The following is an 18,811-nucleotide window of genomic DNA, read 5'->3' on the forward strand; positions in this document are numbered from 1 at the left end:
ATTCCCACCTTAGTAATTCCCTTATCCCTTATTTGTCCTATTTGTCTGTCCTAATTAGATCGTAAGCTCTGTAGAGCAGGGACTGTCTCTTCACGTCCAGTGTACAGCACTGGGTATGTCTAGTAGAGCTATAGAAATGATAATAGTAGTAGCATATATTTAGAATAGTGCTTAGGTGGCATACTGACATATATGCATGTGAGTGTACACCTATGCATGTTTATGCTAGTATTCTAAACATGCACACATGCAATGGGTGTGTAAATGTTAGCATCTAGTTTATAGAATTGGTCTTGAGTATAGTGTGCAATTCTGGTTGCAGGATCTCTAAGTAGATATAGTAGAATTAGAAAAGACATAGAGAAGGATGACCACAAATGATAAAAGACTGAAAATAGGTTAGGACTCTTCAGTTCAGAGAACAGGCAATTGAGGAAAGATATGACAGAGATCTATACAATTATCAGAAGAGAGACAGATAAATGCAACTCAGTTGTTTACTGTTTCAAAAAGTACAAAGACTAGGGAACACATCATGAAATTACTCAGTAGCAAATTTAAAACAAATTGGAGGGAATATTTCACTCAATGCACAATTAGGCTCTGGAATCTTTTGCTAGAGGATGTGGTGAAAAGCAGTTAGCATAGCTGGGTTTAAAACAGGGTTGGACATGTTCCTGGAGAAAAAGCCCACAAACTGTTATTAACAAGGTAGACTTGGGAAAGCTATTGCTTTTTAGGATCCTGCCAGGTACCTGTGACCTAGATTGGCCACTGTTGGAAACAGAATTCCGGGCTGCATGGACCTTTGGGCTGACCCAGTCTGGCAGTTCTTATGTCATGCCATATATTCTATTTTTCCATTAAAACCACAATTGGCAGTTCCATGTTTGCTGCTTACGCTGTGAAAAGCTCTCTCCCATTCCCGCAAAGTGCTAGAACTGGTGTGCAGCTTCAGGCTGTGGTTAGAACAGGCTTCAAATTACAAGCAGCGAACGTTTTTTTCTGATTCATGCTCTCTGTGGATATGGTATCACTGTACAGAAACTGTTTTGTCTGTGTGCTAGGAAGCATGCCCACCATTCACAATGGCAAAAGCAACAACGCTCTGGGACAGGCTGAAGGGAGGGGATGGGTGATGTCACCAAGGCCAGTAGTCCCAGGAGTCCTACCACATTCATTAGTGTAGCTCAAACTAATTTATAGTACATGACATCACTTTGTCTAGGCTGTGGTCTCTCACCACGCGCTGGAAAATGTTCCCTGTCATCCCATTTGATTTAAGCCAAAGAAAATTCAATTTGTACATGTCTGAACATCCAGCTACTAAAGTGCATTCACAAACCTAAAGACAACTATTATACCACACTTTTATATTCATGTCATGAGCTGAATGTTGATCTATAAAAGGCTGGTGGAATTATTTTCTTTGTAATACATTTCTGGGCCTTTTCTCAGACAGTATGTAATGGCATCAATAGATATTAGTAGCTTCGTGATAGCAGAAAGGCCTATTGCTGAAGGATAGGAAACAGAGGGCAGGGTCTCCTTGCTCATAGTGGTCACTAAGCATTGCTACATCTCACAGAGCTGCTCTTACCCTGATGGAAGGCACACAGAACTATGAACTGTATATGCCTTCCACTACTCATGTGCTCTCAAGACAACTGGGAGACAAACAAACATGACCAGAACAAATGCCTTTTATATAGAAAGGCGGCTATACAAAGGTAAAAGGATCAATTATATTCAAGTTTTGATCATTCTTGCCTTGGTCTAATAAAAATTGTCTACATATGAAGATATACATTAGCTTTCAAAACCCCAAAGGTCTCATTCTCTTAATGTGGTCTGAAAAACTAATCCTCTTCCTTGTCTTTTGATAATTTATGTTGAGCAAGTAAATCTTATCGAGAACACACCAGGCTATTATCTGCCCTTAAGATGATTAAAAATGTCAAAGGCAACATATGTTGGCTGATATAAGATCTTATTTCAAAAAGAAAATCCATCTATTTACCTGATCACAGGACCTTCTACTGGTCAAGTGGCTGAAATAAGTAGGGACACTTGGATACTGAACCAGTAAGAAGTCAACTTGGAGACAATTTTATAAAGAACTTGTACATGTAAAACAGCGACTTATATGCTCAGTCTGTTACAACATTTCTTGGGGTTATTTTATTTTTTATTTTTATTACATTTGTACCCCGCACTTTCCCACTCATGGCAGGCTCAATGCAGCTTACATGGGGCAATGGAGGGTTAAGTGACTTGCCCAGAGTCACAAGGAGCTGCCTGTGCCTGAAGTGGGAATCAAACTCAGTTCCTCAGTTCCCCAGGACCAAAGTCCACCACCCTAACCACTAGGCCACTCCTCCACTGTTGCTACTATTTGAGATTCTACATGGATTCCACTAGCAACATTCCATGTAGAAGTCGGCCCTTGCAGATCACCAATGTGGCCGCGCAGGCTTCTGCATCTGTGAGTCTGACGTTCTGCACGTACGTGCAGGACGTCAGACTCACAGAAACAGAAGCCTGCGCAGCCTTCTACATGGAATGTTGCTTAGCAACATTCCGTGTAGAATCTCCAATAGTAGCAACATTCCATGTAGAATCTCCAATAGTATCTATTTTATTTTTGTTACATTTGTATCCTGCGCTTTCCCACTCATGGCAGGCTCAATGCGGCTTACATGGGGCAATGGAGGGTTAAGTGACTTGCCCAGAGTCACAAGGAGCTGCCTGTGCCTGAAGGGGGAATCGAACTCAGTTCCTCAGGACCAAAGTCCACCACCCTAACCACTAGGCCACTCCTCCACTAGTGGTTATATGAATGTAGCATCTATTTGATATCAATATTTATAAAATAAATTTTGCTCAAAAGACTGGTGCAGACTAGTCCCCAAATGCTATAAACTGCAAATAAACAGTGAGTATTTTAGCTTCCGGTTTGCTAAAATATTCACTGTTTGCAGTTTATAGCATTTGGTGATTACACCAGTCTTTTGAGCAAAATTTATTTTATAAATATTGATTTGCATCTGTTTTGCTCTCCATATTGAATATTGTTTTAACATCCATTACATAGACGGGACTTAATTCTATGAAATATACATGTAAGCATTTCTAGGGGAAGAGAACAGGCAGAAGGCAGAGCAAAGGTAGGACAGGCCTTTACAGTATGTGTATAGTTAATAAAATATCCTTATAATAAAGACTCCTAAAACTAATAAATAAACTTAAGTCTCACCTTGTTTAGTTTATTTATTGGTTTATAAAATACACATATATGTACCTCTTCTTTCAGGCATATAGGAACCAATACCACTAGCCTCAGAGCAGGTGCAAATGTGTACTCCTGCTTTAAGTGGGGCAATTTCATAAAGGCACACAGAAGCATACATTACATTTATAAAACACTTCAAAGGCTATAAAATTATCCTCTCCACCACCATGCTCATCGTTGCCAGAGAATGTAATAAAAACAGTTAGCTTAGCAGGGTTTAAAAAAAGGTTTGGATGGCTTCCTAAAGAAAAAATCCATAGACCATTATTAAAATGGATTTGGGGAAAATCCACTGCTTATTTCTAGAATAAGCAGCATAACCTGGATTTGCCACTGTTGGAAACAGGATGCTGGGCTTGAGGGACCTTTGGCCTGTCCCAGTATGGCAATACTTATGCACTTATGTAAGTAGGTGGACCATTTTATTTCACTGTGTCAGGGAAATATTTGAAATGAATTTTGTTTTTCAGGAAATCAGTCGAAACATTAACAGCATTTCAAGTAATCTTCAACGCACTGCTTGCTAAAGATTACTTGAAATGTTGTTAAAGGTTGCACTGTCTGCAAATGAAATTTGTTTTTCAGGAGATATATCCTTGATACAGTGAGATGAAACATGATATCATGTCCGATTATCTTTATCTGAGAAGTGTTCCTTTTTAAAGATAATAGTGTGGTTAATTCCATACATAAACGGTTATGATATGGAAGTCCCAGACCTACTGATGGTTCGCCTACTTTTAAAACAATGAGTGTGGTATGGGAATAGTTTGTAGCATTTCAAGTATTTTATAATTTAACTTTCTGATATTTACCACTATTTTCCTATGGACATTTATAAAACAGGCAGAGCATGTGTGCCTATGCACCTTTCCTTCCTAGGCAACCTCTTATAAAATAACCCTCCAATGTCTCCACAGCTAAAATGCTTCAAAACTTCACATGACTATCAGCTGAAATCTAGGCAGTTGTACTGAAAAGCCAACATGATAAATACAGTAACTGTTTGAAGCTTGTGATTATTTGACAAATGTTTAGGCGATTTTGACAGGGAAAACATGCTGCCTGTCCTCATGCAAAATAAGTTAATTTTATTGAATTTCAGAATTACCACGTGAGGTATTCTGCGGAGAAATTCGGTGACTACTATTTTTTGTAGTGTTGAAATAATTCAGAAAGTAGACCATACCTTTGTAAAGACCATGTCTTCGATTCCTTCTCCAGACAACTGAAAGATGTCAGAGTCACTCCCAGATTCTGTCTTAAAGACTCCCTGCGATGAAGAATTATTGCTGCCCAATCCATCCTCCAGAAAACTGTCACATTCTTGAAGAATGAAAACAAGAGGAGTATTTTAATTTTACTTTGCATGTATTGTGAAAAATATTTTATTTAAAATAAATTTATATTGTATTATTATAACTGTTATATGAAGGGTCACATATAATGATTATAGCCTAATATACATATGGCTAAGTATCAGCTAAAACAGCATATTAGTGATGACACAGAAATATAGGAAGGTACAGCTCAGTAGGGAAAAAAATACTTTTGCACCATGAAATGCCATTAACACACATTTCCACTGATGATTACTATTTCAAAGGCAAAAATTCAATACATTGGCCGTATAAATACAAGCTTCTATTCACAACAAAACTATAGGGTCCTTTTACTAAAGCTTAGCACATGCATGTGTTGGAGCAAAATAAGCACTATAAACAGCACTGTATGTTCCTATGTATATAGGATTATAATACATGCCACTATCCAGCATTAACAACCTGTTTTTAAAATGCAGACTCGGACTTATTTCATCTTTCAGTGCTAAAGCCTGTTGCTTAATGAGCCTTGGCCTTGCATACAGAGAAGAGAACACTGCCAAGGGTGCCAATGTACCACAATAACAATGTGGTTATCGGTACTGACGTCATGGCCAGACCAGTCAAGGGCTCTCAGAATTTCCCTTGCAACCAGAGAGGCACTGTGGCTGGCAAAACTGCACATTGTTTATGAAACCCTGGCTCATTGTCAAGGTGACCTCTTCAACATCGTGCTAGTGAGAAATATTGTGGCCCTGGAAGTCACAACATTTGGGATGTAATTTGTGAATCGACAACAAGGCCAAAAATGTACATCATTAGCCCAGCTGCAGCTCGTGATTTCTGTATAAAAGATGCTCATATATGAGGCAAAAGGCTGCTGGTTTTGTATTCCATCTGACAGAAGCCCTGCTGTCCCGCTTGACCGGGTCCTTCTGAAGAACACTCTACCATTTTCTGGATGTCTCCCTTCAGGTTGTATAGTTGCCACATATAGGTTTAAAGTAAATGGATAACGGTGAGCCGGTTGATATTGTGTAGCTGGATTTTCAGAAGGTGTCTGACAAAGTGCCCCATGAAAGACTCCAGAGGAAATTGGAGAGTCATGGGATAGGAGGTAGTGTTCTATTGTGGATTAAAAACTGGTTAAAAGATAGAACACAGAGAGAAGGGTTAAATGGTCATTATTCTCAATGGAGAAGGGTAGTTAGTGGGGTTCCCCAGGGGTCTGTGCTGGGACCGCTGCTTTTTAACATATTTATAAATGACCTAGAGATTGGAGTAACTAGTGAGGTAATTCAATTTGCTGATGACATAAAGTTATTCAAAGTTGTTAAATCGCGGGAGGATTGTGAAAAATTACAAGAGAATTTACGAGACTGGGAGACTGGGCGTCTAAATGGCAGATGACGTTTAATGTGAGCAAGTGCAAAGTGATGCATGTGGGAAAGAGGAACCCAAATTATAGTTACGTCATGCAAGGTTCCACATTAGGAGTCACCGACCAAGAAAGGGATCTAGGTGTTGTCGTTGATGATACGTTGAAACCTTCTGCTCAGTGTGCTGCTGCAGCTAAGAAAGCAAATAGAATGTTAGGTATTAGTAGGAAAGGAATGGAGAACAAAAATGAGGATGTTATAATGCCTTTGTATTGCTCCATGGTGTGACCGCACCTCGAATACTGTGTTCAATTCTGGTTGCCGTATCTCAAAAAAGATATATTTGGAATTAGAAAAGGTGCAGAGAAGGGCGACAAAAATGATAAAGGGGATGGGACGACTTCCCTATGAGGAAAGGCTAAAGCGGCTAGGGCTCTTCAGCTTGGGAGAAAAGGCGGCTGAGGGGAGATATGATAGAGGTATATAAAATAATGAGTGGAGTTGAACGGGTAGATGTGAAGCGTCTGTTCACGCTTTCCAAAAATACTAGGACTAGGAGGCATGCGATGAAGCTACAATGTAGTAAATTTAAAACGAATCGGAGAAAATTTTTCTTCACTCAACGTGTAATTACACTCTGGAATTCGTTGCCAGAGAATGTGGTAAAGGCGGTTAGCTTAGCGGAATTTAAAAAAGGTTTGGATGGCTTCCTAAAGGAAAAGTTCACAGACCGCTATTAAATGGACTTGGGGAAAATCCACTATTTCTGGGATAAGCAGTATAAAATGTTTTGTACTTTTTGAGATATTGCCAGGTATTTGTGATCTGGATTGGCCACTGTTGGAAACAGGATGCTGGGCTTGATGGACATTTGGTCTTTCCCAGTATGGCAATACTTATGTACTTACGTCTATTTATGGATTCATATGCATTTACTCTATGCTATTTTTATAAGACAAGACCTTCATTGTCTTCATTCTTGCCTTTTCGTTTTTTTCTTGTTGCTAATGTAAATAAATAAGCAACCTATTTTTATAATATCCTTGGGTGTGGAAATAGTTCTGTTATTATTTGGGTGTTATGAACTCAGGTCTATAGGTAAAAGGGAAAACAATTTCTTCCAGACAGTACTCTAATGCCAGAATATGGCAGAGTCTGGTCAATCTATAAGTGTCACATTCCCAATAATACTCCAAAAGGTTGTTATCTGTGTACATTCCACATATGAACAGTATGCACTAAGTGAAGATCTGAAAGAGAGTAGCGGAAGACACACGGTGCTCAAGATGGGAAATTAAAAATTGTTGTCTTTATAAGTACCAAAAAGATGACCCGAAACAGGCCTGTGTTTCAGCGGGGGAGCTGAATGCATCAGGGTCACAAGACTCTGTGATAGCTGGTCTTGGCATGTTACCTATGGAGGGTATATGGGTTTTCAGCAAATAGCTACCAAACCACGGGTCAATCCAACCAAAATGTGGCAGCATTCACAGATTCTATGACAACATAATCTCTGAACATTGCCACATTTTCGTGGGATTGTCCCGTGGTTTGTTTAGCTGCAGTTTGCTGAACAACCCATATACCTTCCATAGGTAACATGCCAAAACCAGCTATGTCTTGTGACCCCTGATGCAGGCAAGTCACCTGTCAAGACACAGGCCCGTGTCGGGTCTTCTTTTTTTGTGCTCAATAAAGACTTCAATTTTCAATTCCCCCATCTTGAGTACAGTATGTCACCTTCTACTCCCCTTCAGTTCTTCACTGCTTTTTGTAAAGGATACCTTCCTGTTGTCCTTCGTGGACAGCGTGCCCTAAGTGCCACGTGGCCAATAGACATATAATAGAACGTGCTGCACTTAGTGCACACTGTCCATTAGCGCACCCTAAGTTTTATTATAAGGTGGAACTTTCCTTACTCAATATAATCCAAAAGTTGTTTAGGCTCTTAAAACAAAATATTTTCAGAACCATAACAAACCGACAAGTAAATTGCAAAAAAAAGTCCCCTCCAGGGCTAAGATTCCAAGCCGAAAGGCTAAGAATTCTTTTCACCTTTTTTGGGTTTCACTACACAGATCAGGATATATACTCTTACCATAGAGCCTAAAAACATTGCATCCATTTACCTGAGCAGTGGTTCTCAAACTTTCTCAGGTTATGGCACCCTAATGCTGCACATTTCCTCTCAAGTCTCTCCCCCCCCCCCCCCCCCCCCACTACTATAGAGTCCTACCTTCCATTCACCTTCTGTCCACCTTCCATCCACGCTTCTGCCCACCTTCTCTCCCCCTTTCAACCAGCTTCTGCCCAACTTCTCTTCCCTTTTCCATCCAGCTTCTGCTCATCTTCTCCCCCGATTCACCCTCTGTCCCCTCAGCTTATGCCCTCTTTCTTTCCCCTCTTCCATCTAGCCTAAGCCCCCTGTACTCCCCACACACAGTCTAGCTTCTGCTTCCTCTATCCCTCCACCCCCGCTGCTTCTCTACACCAGCAGCGGTGGCACAGTAAGATTAAAAGCATCGTTCCCCCACCACCACCACCATAGCAGTCCCAAATTGTGTGCCATGGTTAGATTGCTACAGAGAGCTGAAGCCACAGCATAACAAAGCCCCCTGCAACCTGGATCAAGAAGGATACTTCCCTATTAAGGTGGGAGTGGGGGCACTTTTAAGAGGAACACCATGGACAAGCTTGTTTTGTGGCTGCCGCTCATCTACAGAAGTAGCGGCGGCGGCTTAGGTGGTGGCAGGAGGGAGGTGCGGAAAATATGCCGTGGCACACAGTTTGGAAACCGCTGCTCTAGAGCAAAGGAAGCGCTCATTTCTCAGTCACCACCAGTGAACTCTCCAAGAAAGATGTTAAATTCATACTTCCATGAGATTAATCTTCCACACTCCTTCCTGATGACAAAGATAGATAGTATGCCTTCATAAGAAGTGGCAAATTATAAATTGAAAATTCCAAGACCTCTATCACATATTTATGAAACATATTTCAAGGACTTATCACTGGATATTTGGGAAAGTTCAAAAATTGAAGATATAAAGTTCTACTTTGATTTTCTAAATATTCAATATTTTTGAAAAAGCCTACTGTATTCCTGGTGCAGTTAGCACTTCTGCCTTGCTCTTGTTTGGGTGCCTGGTGGCACTTCTGAATCCTGCCTGCTATTGGCTTCCCTTCCCTCCTGTCTGAGTACCCTGAACCCCTGTCTGCCTTGCTTTTGTCTAGGTGCTTGTGGGCACTTCTGAACCCTGTCTGCCCTGCTTTTGTCTAGGTGCCTGTGGGCACTTCTGAATCCTGATTCCTGGTGTGCCAGCCTGCTAGTTCCAGTACCGGTTTCCCTCCAAGTCCTGCCAGCTGCCTGCACCCAGGGGCTCAACCCCTGGGGAATGGCGGCTAAGTGTAGGTGAAGCCTGGTTCTAGTCCCGTGTGTTCCTGTCCAGTGTGCTCTAGTTCAGTGCGTACCAGTCCGGTGTGTTCCCGTCCAGTGTGTTCAAGTTCAGTGCGTATCAGTCCGGTGCGTTCCAATTCAGTGTGTTCCAGTTCAGTGCGTACCAGTCCGGTGCGTTCCAGTCCAGCGTGTTCCAGTCCGGTGTGCTCTAGCCCAGTGTTGGTTCGTGGGTTTTGACTGCTGCTGCCTCTCCTCGTCAGCAGCCCAAGGGCTCACGATTACTCCAGAGTCCGTGCCTACGTGTTTTGAACCTGAGAACCTGACAACTGGTTGAACTCATTTGCACATATGACTTCTTCCTTTCTATCATTCTTTTTCAATAATTCTTTTCTATCACATGATCATGACTTTTTCTGATTTACAGGGGTAGCCCCTTTCTGAGAATCTGCCTGTCATGTCATGTGCCTAATTATTGAAGTCAGACTCATCTGAGAAGAGGCGTTCGGTCTGAGAAATTGACCATATGACAGGTTCTTCTTTTAAGTTTCTGCTGTGGCAGCTTTCAAAGTGTAAGAGTTTGTTCTCATCTGTCTTTTTCCTGTATTTGCTAATATATATCTTCCCTCTATCCTTTCCTATTAAAATGTCTAAAAACATGATCGCATTCCTATTATACTCTAATTTAAATCTCAAGTTTTATTCAGGCTATTAATCCATCCGCCACTAATTGTTCTTCCACACTAAAAGTGAAATCAAAATAAGGTTTATCAGTTAACAGCCTCTTCTCAAATTCAGCCACATATAAACTGGGAAATGGGGAGCATCATACAGTCCATCGCTGTACCCTTAATTTGTTTTTAAAATGTTCTATCAAAACAGATATAATTCTCTCAATATAAATTCTGCTAAAGTCAAAAGGGGGACAATAGGTATTCTGTTGTTCTTATAATGTTTCACTAAAGTTTAATAATTTCTAGTGCATCTGTCTGACGAACATTTGTAAATGGTGCATCCATATCCACTGCTGTCATAAGGAAGTCGTTTTCAACATTCGATGTCTCCCAAAAATTAAACATGTCTGTTGTGTCCCCTATGTAAAAGGATATAATCGGTACACTGGGAGGCTTATTTTCAAAGCACTTAGCCTCCCAAAGTTCCATAGAAACCTATGGAACTTAGCCTCCCAAAGTGCTTTGAAAATATGCCTCTGGGTCTCTTAATGGACAGGGTTGAAAACCACTACTGTAGAGTACTTGAAGCCACTCAAAACTTTTGAATGAGTCAAAACACTTGAAAAATCATTAACTTGTAATTCTGAACAAATGAAAGAAGAGTCCAAATATCTATTATGCTGGAATCAACTAAAGCTGCAGCCAGTCAAATCTACTTATAACCCAATCCAGCCAGACTCAATTAGCAGAGGCAAGGTTTTGATTACTACATGAAAATGCTGACAACCTTAATTAGATATAGCTATGTTGTTTTAGAATTACCGTATTTTTCGGACTATAAGATGCATCGGACCATAAGACGCACCTAGGTTTTAGAGGAGGGAAATAGGAAAACATTTTTTTTCCTTTTTCCCTCCTCTAAAACCCAGGTGCTCCGGTGCGTCTTGTCAGAATCCCTCCCTCCGAGTTCGGGATCGCCCTCCCCCCAGCCCTGTCACCACTTCTCCCTACTCACGCGATCTTCCCTGGTGGTCTAGTGACGTCGGGGCAGGAAAGAGCCCCCTCTTTCCTGCCCAGCGCGCTGCTCTCCATTCTCCTGTATGCATTGCTGCCTGACGGTCTCGGCGAGATTCAAAATGGCCGCCGAGAATTGATGTCTCGGCGGCCATTTTGAATCTCGCCGAGACCGTCAGGCTGCAAACAGGAGGATGGAGAGCAGCGCGCTGGGCAGGAAAGAGGGGGCTCTTCCCTGCCCCGACGTCACTAGACCACCAGGGAAGATCGCGTGAGTAGGGAGAAGTGGTGACAGGGCCGGGGGGGGTGGGGAGGAGGTAACCCTGACGGCGATCCGGAACTCGGAGGGCGGGCGGCCTGCCAGCCAGCCAAATCTACCTTCGGACTATAAGACGCACCCCCCCATTTTCCTCCCAAATTTGGGGGGAAAAAGTGCGTCTTATAGTCCGAAAAATACGGTAACAAGTACAAAGCTATCCATACAGAATTAGCCTATGTCTAACTTAACAGCATATGTATATTACTGCATAACTATGACCAAAAACGTCAATTGCCAATAAAAACAAATATTGAAATGGCATGTTTCTATCTTAAGTTTGAGGCCCTTTCTGAAATGATGTTTTGCTGAAATATATTATGTTAGTCCAAGAGGAAACCTAGAACATGGTTTACTCACCTGTAGAGTCATTGGACTGCTTTGTTTCCAGCGGCAAGTCATCGGGGCAAGGTTCTACTGAGCTCCAGCTCCCATGATTGATCTAAAACCCATTAAGAAAAAGAAATAATAAATGAACAGAGTGTAACCTAAGAACAATAGCCATACTGGGTCAGACCAATGGTCCATCTAGCCCAATATCTTGCTTCCAGCAGTGGCCAATCCAGGTCACAAGTACCTGGCAGAAACCCAATTAGTGCCACCATTCCATGCTGCAAATTATAGAGCAAGCAGTGGCTTCCCCATGTCCATTTCAACCAGACTATGGACTTCTCCTCAAGAAACTTGTCCAAACTCTTTTTAAATCCAGAAACACTAGTATCTCAAACAATTAATTATTACCTGAATTGGTTACTACTCTACTTACCATTCAATTTTCTCTTAACTTCAAGTACGATTTCTCATTCATAATAGATTTTCTAAATGTTACGCATCCATAGATATCTCAGTATGTTTATGATACTGTATTGTAAAATTGGATTCTTACAAGAAATTATTTTCTTATGCATTATTCTTTATTATATATCCTATACTGTTTATTGTAAGCCACAATGAACTCAAACTTGATTGGGATAATGTGGGATATAAATGTCACAAATAAATAAACTGCCATTACCACATCCTCCAGCAACGAGTTCCGCAGCTTAATTATTCCTTGAGTTAAAAAATATTTCCTCCTATTTGTTTTAAAAGTATTTGAGTGGAGGAGTGGCCTAGTGGTTAGGGTGGTGGACTTTGGTCCTGGGGAGCTGAGGAACTGAGTTCGATTCCCACTTCAGGCACAGGCAGCTCCTTGTGACTCTGGGCAAGCCACTTAACCCTCCCCATTGCCCCATGTAAGCTGCATTGAACCTGCCATGAGTGGGAAAGAGCAGGGTACAAATGTAACAAAAATAAAATAAAAATAAAATTTCCATGCAATTTCATTGAGTGTCCCCTGGTCTTTATACTTTTGAATGAGTGAAAAATTGATTCACCTCCACCTGATCCACACCACTCAGGATTTTGTAGACCTCAATCATATCCCCCCTCAGTAGTCTCTTTACCAAGCTGAAGAGACCTAACTTATTTAGCCTTTTCTCATATGGAAAGAAGACATAAAACACACACACACACACACACACACAAAAAACAAACCTTGTGTTTCTCAAGCCAGTCCTGTAATAAGCCCTAGAGGTCTGCTTTTCAGGATATCCACAAATACATGCTACATATGAGACTTTCAAGAAATGGAGACAATGCTTCTAGATCTCTCTTATCTACTCACTGTGAATATCGTGAAAGCCAGACTAGCATGGGGCTACTCCGGGATCTGCAAGAAAGTCACCTGTCTGATGCCACTTAACACCATGCCTGCCAATTATTCTGTCACTCCTGATTGAGCAATTATTTCCTGTGAAGCATGATCAATGCTAGTTTCATTTCTATGCTAGAAAGTTGGTTTGAATAAAAGGTCACAAAAGTGTAATGGGATGGAGGGGTGCCTCGAAAGATGAGGAAAAGTATAATCATATTTATTCAAGGAAGATAAATTACATTCATGACAAAAAAAAAACTTGCAGCAAATGCAGAGATGAGTACCTGAACTAAACAATACTGTATTAAACATTTATTTTAAAAAAAAAAAAAAAAAGACAAAAGCATATAATTATATCAAAATATCAAGGCACCAAGCATTTTATATATTTGTAATTATGACATTAGAAACATCACAGTTCAGAATTTTTTTAAATGCAACAATTGACATTATTCTTTTTTATTCTTTAAGTATATTTATTATGAAAATATGTAATATGGACAAACACAGCAAGATAAGGGGTGATCTTCCCCCAAATTCTATAAAGGTCACCCAAATATGGGTGTGGATCCCAGATCTACATGCAAACTAACTAATGAGTCATTTACAATCAATTATTGGTATTAAATGGCACTAATTAGGACTTATGCATAAACCTGCCTATGCGTTATTCTATAACACTGGGCACCTAAATTGTCATGTGTGCAACATAAAAGGGCCATGGCCATTGGAGGGATATGGGCAGGTCAGGGGCATAGCGCTTAGTTACAAAATTCTTGGATTTGCATGCTCAGCTACCATCAGTTGGGTGTGAGGTTTTACAAGTGTTTGGCAGGTTTAAGTCTTTACACCCAAAGTTGGGCAGGGGAATCCATGCTAAGCGCTATTCTATAAAGGTTGCTTAATATTAAGTGACCTTTACAGAACTGGTGCTTAGTGTGAATTTTAACGGCACCTAACTTAGTACGCTATTTATTGAACCCGGCTCTCTGTGGTTATACTCTAAAAGCCATTCTTTGAAATCTGACAGTGGCATCTAATGGTTAAATATATTATCACACTTGGTTTTACCTGGCTTGGCCATTGTTGGAAACAGGATACTCGGTTAGATGGACAATTGGTCTGACCTGGTATGGCTATTCTTATGTTCTGAATGGAGCAGATCTTAAGACTTTTCCTGATCTCTAGGTCAGAGACACACACACAGATGACTCAGATTACAAAGGATGGCTTTTTAGAGTTTAACCACAGAATATCTATGTCCTGTGACAACTACTACTACTTACTACTACTTAACATTTCTAGAGCACTACTAGGGTTACGCAACGCTGTACAGTTTAACAAAGAAGGACAGTCCCTGCTCAAAGGAGCTTACAGTCTAAATATGGAATGTTGCTAGTGGAATAGCAACATTCCATGTAGAATGTCAAATAGTAGCAACATTCCATGTAGAATCTCAAGTAATAGCAACATTCCATGTTCCACTGCACTAACCACTAGGCTGCTACTCCTCCACTACTACTACTACTACTTAACATTTCTAGAGCGCTACTAGGGTTACACAGCGCTGTATAGTTTAACAAAGAAGGCCAGTCCCTGCTCAAAGGAGCTTACAATTTAACAGTTATCATGTTTCTCTACAACTAGTTTGCAGTACACATAACCAGTAGCAAACTGCCTTGTTGAATCAGGAGTTGTCACCACAAATAGCAAGAATAAAGACAGCTATGACTAGAATACTTTTATAACCACACTAGTAAGAGAGGCCCGTTTCTGGGAGAGATAAAACGGACGCTAGCAAGGTTGTGGGGCAGGGGGAGATGGGGTTTGCAGCCTGTACAGGCATGTTCAGCGACCGAGCTGTCCCCGAAGCACCCTGCAGACACGGGGAGATAACATTTGGATCCTCGCGGGTGGACGTCAGCGAGCCAGTTGTCCCCCAACCTCCCCCCCCCCCCGGTTGTCAGCGAGGCAAGTGTCCCCGAACCCCCCTCGAGGCACCTGCAAACTCCGTAATGGTGTTTCCGTCGCCGGGATCGCACGTTACTTTCGTGCAGTGGCGCAGATATTTCCTCCAGTGTGGTCCGCCCTCATCGTCATGACGTTCTGACACGAGGGCGGGGCATACAGCGGTTCACAGTTCAGACTTCCGATTTGCAGGCATGGGCAAACAGGATATCTCTGGCGCTTCACTGTTCCGGTTTAGAGGGGCTTTTGAGGCTTCATTTAGAACGTTGGGGTTGCGAATTATGTCCGGAAGGGGCGTGGCTGAGGGCGGGTGCTGAGTGACAGTGAGTGGTGCATGAGTGAGAGTGAGTGTTCCTGGCAGCCTAGCCTTCAGTGTTTCCCTCCCACAGAGTGAGCTTCAGAATGTTCCAGGTGAGAATTATTATATAGGATATCCCTGGATCTCAACAAAATCTCAGTGGTGTAACTCAATAGCATGCATTTTCTTTAGGTATTTTCAGATTCATACACACACCTCGCCATCAGTCTCCACGCAAATAATTTAACCAATTCTACAATCCTTCATATTCCATCCAAATCTTGAATCTTTCAACATTTATTACAAAAAAATACTCATCTGAGATTTTTAAACAAGTTGGTCAGGGACCTCTTCCAACATGACTCACGTTTTACCCTCAGGCTGTCTCAAAGATTGTTCCCTATAAGAGACACAGATCTATTAGAACCACAAATACAGATATATCCTCCTTCCTTTAGACAGAACCCATCTCATTGACACATAACTTTTCAGCGTCAAAGATGGCAGTGGTTTGATGCTCTTCCTCCTATTTATCACATCCCCATAACCACATGACCCTTCCTCTAATCACAGCACAGAAGTCACAGTCAATTCACACGAAAGGCATCCAATATCTCTAAATTTAACCCAAAGGGTTGCACTAAATTCATTTGGAAAATCCAGTTTTGTTGTTTATAATTAAGGATCTGATTAACATTTCCACCTCCTACCCCACAGAAACCTGATCTATAACTCTCCACTGAATATCTTGGACCAAGTGTCCCTTTGTCAACCAATGTTGGGACTAATGGTGCTTGTACAGTAGCTGTTATATATGTGATTTATATTCTGTCAATCTTACATTTTTTGGGCAGCTACTCCACCCCACATAAACCATTGCACACGGACAGATGATAATGTAAACCACATACAAAGTATCACATGTAGTCATACTATGAGACAACAATACATCTATCCATTGGCAACCCATTAACCGCATCCTTAATTATAAAGAACAAAACTGGATTTTCCAATTGAATTTGGTGCAACCCTTTGGGTTAAACTGAGAGATAGATTGGATGTCATTGGTGTGAATTGACTGCAAGTTCTGAGCCATGATTAGAGGATGGGTCATGTGATTATGGAGATGAAATAGATAGAAGAAACATCAAACCACAGCCATCCTTGACGTTGAAAATTTGTGTGTCGATGAGACAGGTTCTGTCTGATGTAAGTAAGGTAGGAGTAAATTTTTCTATGAGAAGGAAGGGGGATAAATCTGTATTTGTAGTTTTAACAGATGTGTCTTTTATAGGGGACAATCCTTGAGAAAGCCTTTTTTAGATAACCCCTACTTGCCAATCACAAACTGTCAAGCGGGCCACAATAAAAATATACCAAATATAGCAATTAAAATCTAATATTACACACTTAAAAGGACACATTTATGGTCTCATTTTCAAAACAAAAAAGGAAGTTTTCGCTCAAAAATGTCCAAGTTGCAATATTCGACACCCGAATTTAGACATTTTGCTCCAAAGTTCATACAAATTTCAGGAGTGCGTGTTTTGGTGGGAACTGGGTGGCACCAAAGACAGAAGTTTTTCTGCAATAATGGAACAAAATGAAAACATCTAGGGCCAAAACTGAGACATTTTTGTCTAGACCTGTTTCAATCACAACTAAGTGACCAAAAGGTGCCCTAAATGACCAAATGACCACTGGAGAAATTAAGGCATAACCCCCCCCCCCCCCATACTCCCAGCCCCTCTAAGACGTGACAGTGACAGTACATACCAGGCTCTAAGATGTATTCATATATGATAGCCATTCCTATTAGAGCAAGTTGGTCCCAGGAGTAGCCAAGTGGTCAGTGCAATGGACTGTAGAGAAAGTGACCTAGGCACATATCCCACTCTAACTGATACACTTCTGGTGGAACATCGAGCCCTCCAAAAAACGCTTAACACTTAAGGTACCTACATATAGGTGACATCTGCACGCTTGAGTGTTATTGTAGTGGTGTACAGTAGGTATTTTTCTGCTCCTGGAGCTCACATAAAATATAAGGGGGTTAGGGTGAGATATGTATCTGGGACCTTTTAAGTAACATCCACTGCAGTGTCCCCTAGGCTGCCCCACTGCTCTGCTGGGATGTCCGTGTGGCCAGTCTACTAAGAATGATGACCCCCCCCCCCCCAAGACATCACAAAGGCTGCTTTTTGGGGTGTTTTTCTCTTGGATGTTTTATTTTTCAAAATGGTCCCAAAAGAAAAATGTCCTGAGCACAAAACGTCTATAACAAGGCGATTTTTGAACCAAAGAGACAGACTTTTTCAGGTTCAAAAATGATTATCTTCACCACTCAATTTCTGGCCTCCGCATCTTTCCCTGAGTGTCCTGTTATTACCCCCTTCTTAGTCATCTCATAAACAGTCATATCAATCATTTTTTCCTGAGCAAATGATTTTTCTCTTGTTAAGTATCACAGAAGGCTATTCTATTTCAGTGGTGCTGAGCACAAAGTTGTTCAGGCCCCATTATTGCCAACCTACCAAACATAACAGAAAGGATTCTAAATAACATATCATTTTGTGTACATAGGACTCTTAAAGGAGAATAAACCTATACCTCCTCATCCACATATCTTAGGCTTTGTCCCAAATGATCTTATGTATAATGGCTAATAACTTAAATCTAAACCAGTGCAAGTTTCATAATAAGGAAGTGGCCCTATCCCAGCTTTTAGCATTAAAACTGATCTTTGCCCCTGCATTATGCTTTCCATAACTCTAAGTAGATCAGATTGTAATAATCTAGGTTAGAAATAACAGTTGCCTGCGTAATCTGCTTTAGGTGATTTCTCTTGGAGGAAAACCTAACTTAAAGGATTAATCACAGCCTTGAAAAAGACTTACTCACCACGTAAGTTATCTGACTTCCAACATTAATATATAGTAACATAGTAAATGACGGCAGATAAAGACCTGTACGGTCCATCCAGTCCGCCTAACAAGATAAACTCATTTTACATGGTATGTGATACTTTATATGTATACCTGAGTTTGATTTGTCCTTGCCTTTCTCAGGGCACAGACTGTAGCAGTCTGCCCAGTACTGTTATTGTACTAAGTTCTGAAGCTAACATCGAAGCCCCTTAAAATTTACACTCCAGCCCATCCCTACCTATTCAGTCACGATCAGGGCGTAGACCATAGAAGTCTGCCCAGCTCCCATTTTGTTTCCAATTACCGGCGTTGCCACCCAATCTCCACTAAGATTGCACAGAACAATTCCTGCTAAACAGGATATCTTTGTGTTTATCCCACGCATGTTTGAATTCCATTACTGTTTTCATCTCCACCACCTCCCGCGGGAGGGCATTCCATATATCCACCACCCTCTCTGTGAAAAAATACTTCCTGACATTAGTCCTGAGTCTGCCCCCCCTTCAACCTCAATTCATGTCCTCTAGTTCT

At 41.2% G+C, this 18,811-nt stretch overlaps 1 protein-coding gene across 2 annotated transcripts in view; it reads right to left on the reverse strand.

The window, feature by feature from the left end:
• AKAP13 (A-kinase anchoring protein 13) overlaps nt 1–18,811 on the reverse strand; it is a 642,893-nt gene that overhangs the window by 209,499 nt on the left and 414,583 nt on the right. For both annotated transcript variants that reach the window (XM_030189716.1, XM_030189717.1), the window contains 2 exons: nt 11,752–11,833; nt 4,482–4,618 (listed from right to left, as the gene is read on the reverse strand). In XM_030189716.1, the coding sequence (XP_030045576.1) occupies nt 4,482–4,618; nt 11,752–11,833 (219 nt within the window). The remainder of the gene's footprint in view (nt 1–4,481; nt 4,619–11,751; nt 11,834–18,811) is intronic.

Source organism: Microcaecilia unicolor, chromosome 1 (assembly GCF_901765095.1).
Source record: "Microcaecilia unicolor chromosome 1, aMicUni1.1, whole genome shotgun sequence".
NCBI lineage: Eukaryota > Metazoa > Chordata > Amphibia > Gymnophiona > Siphonopidae > Microcaecilia > Microcaecilia unicolor.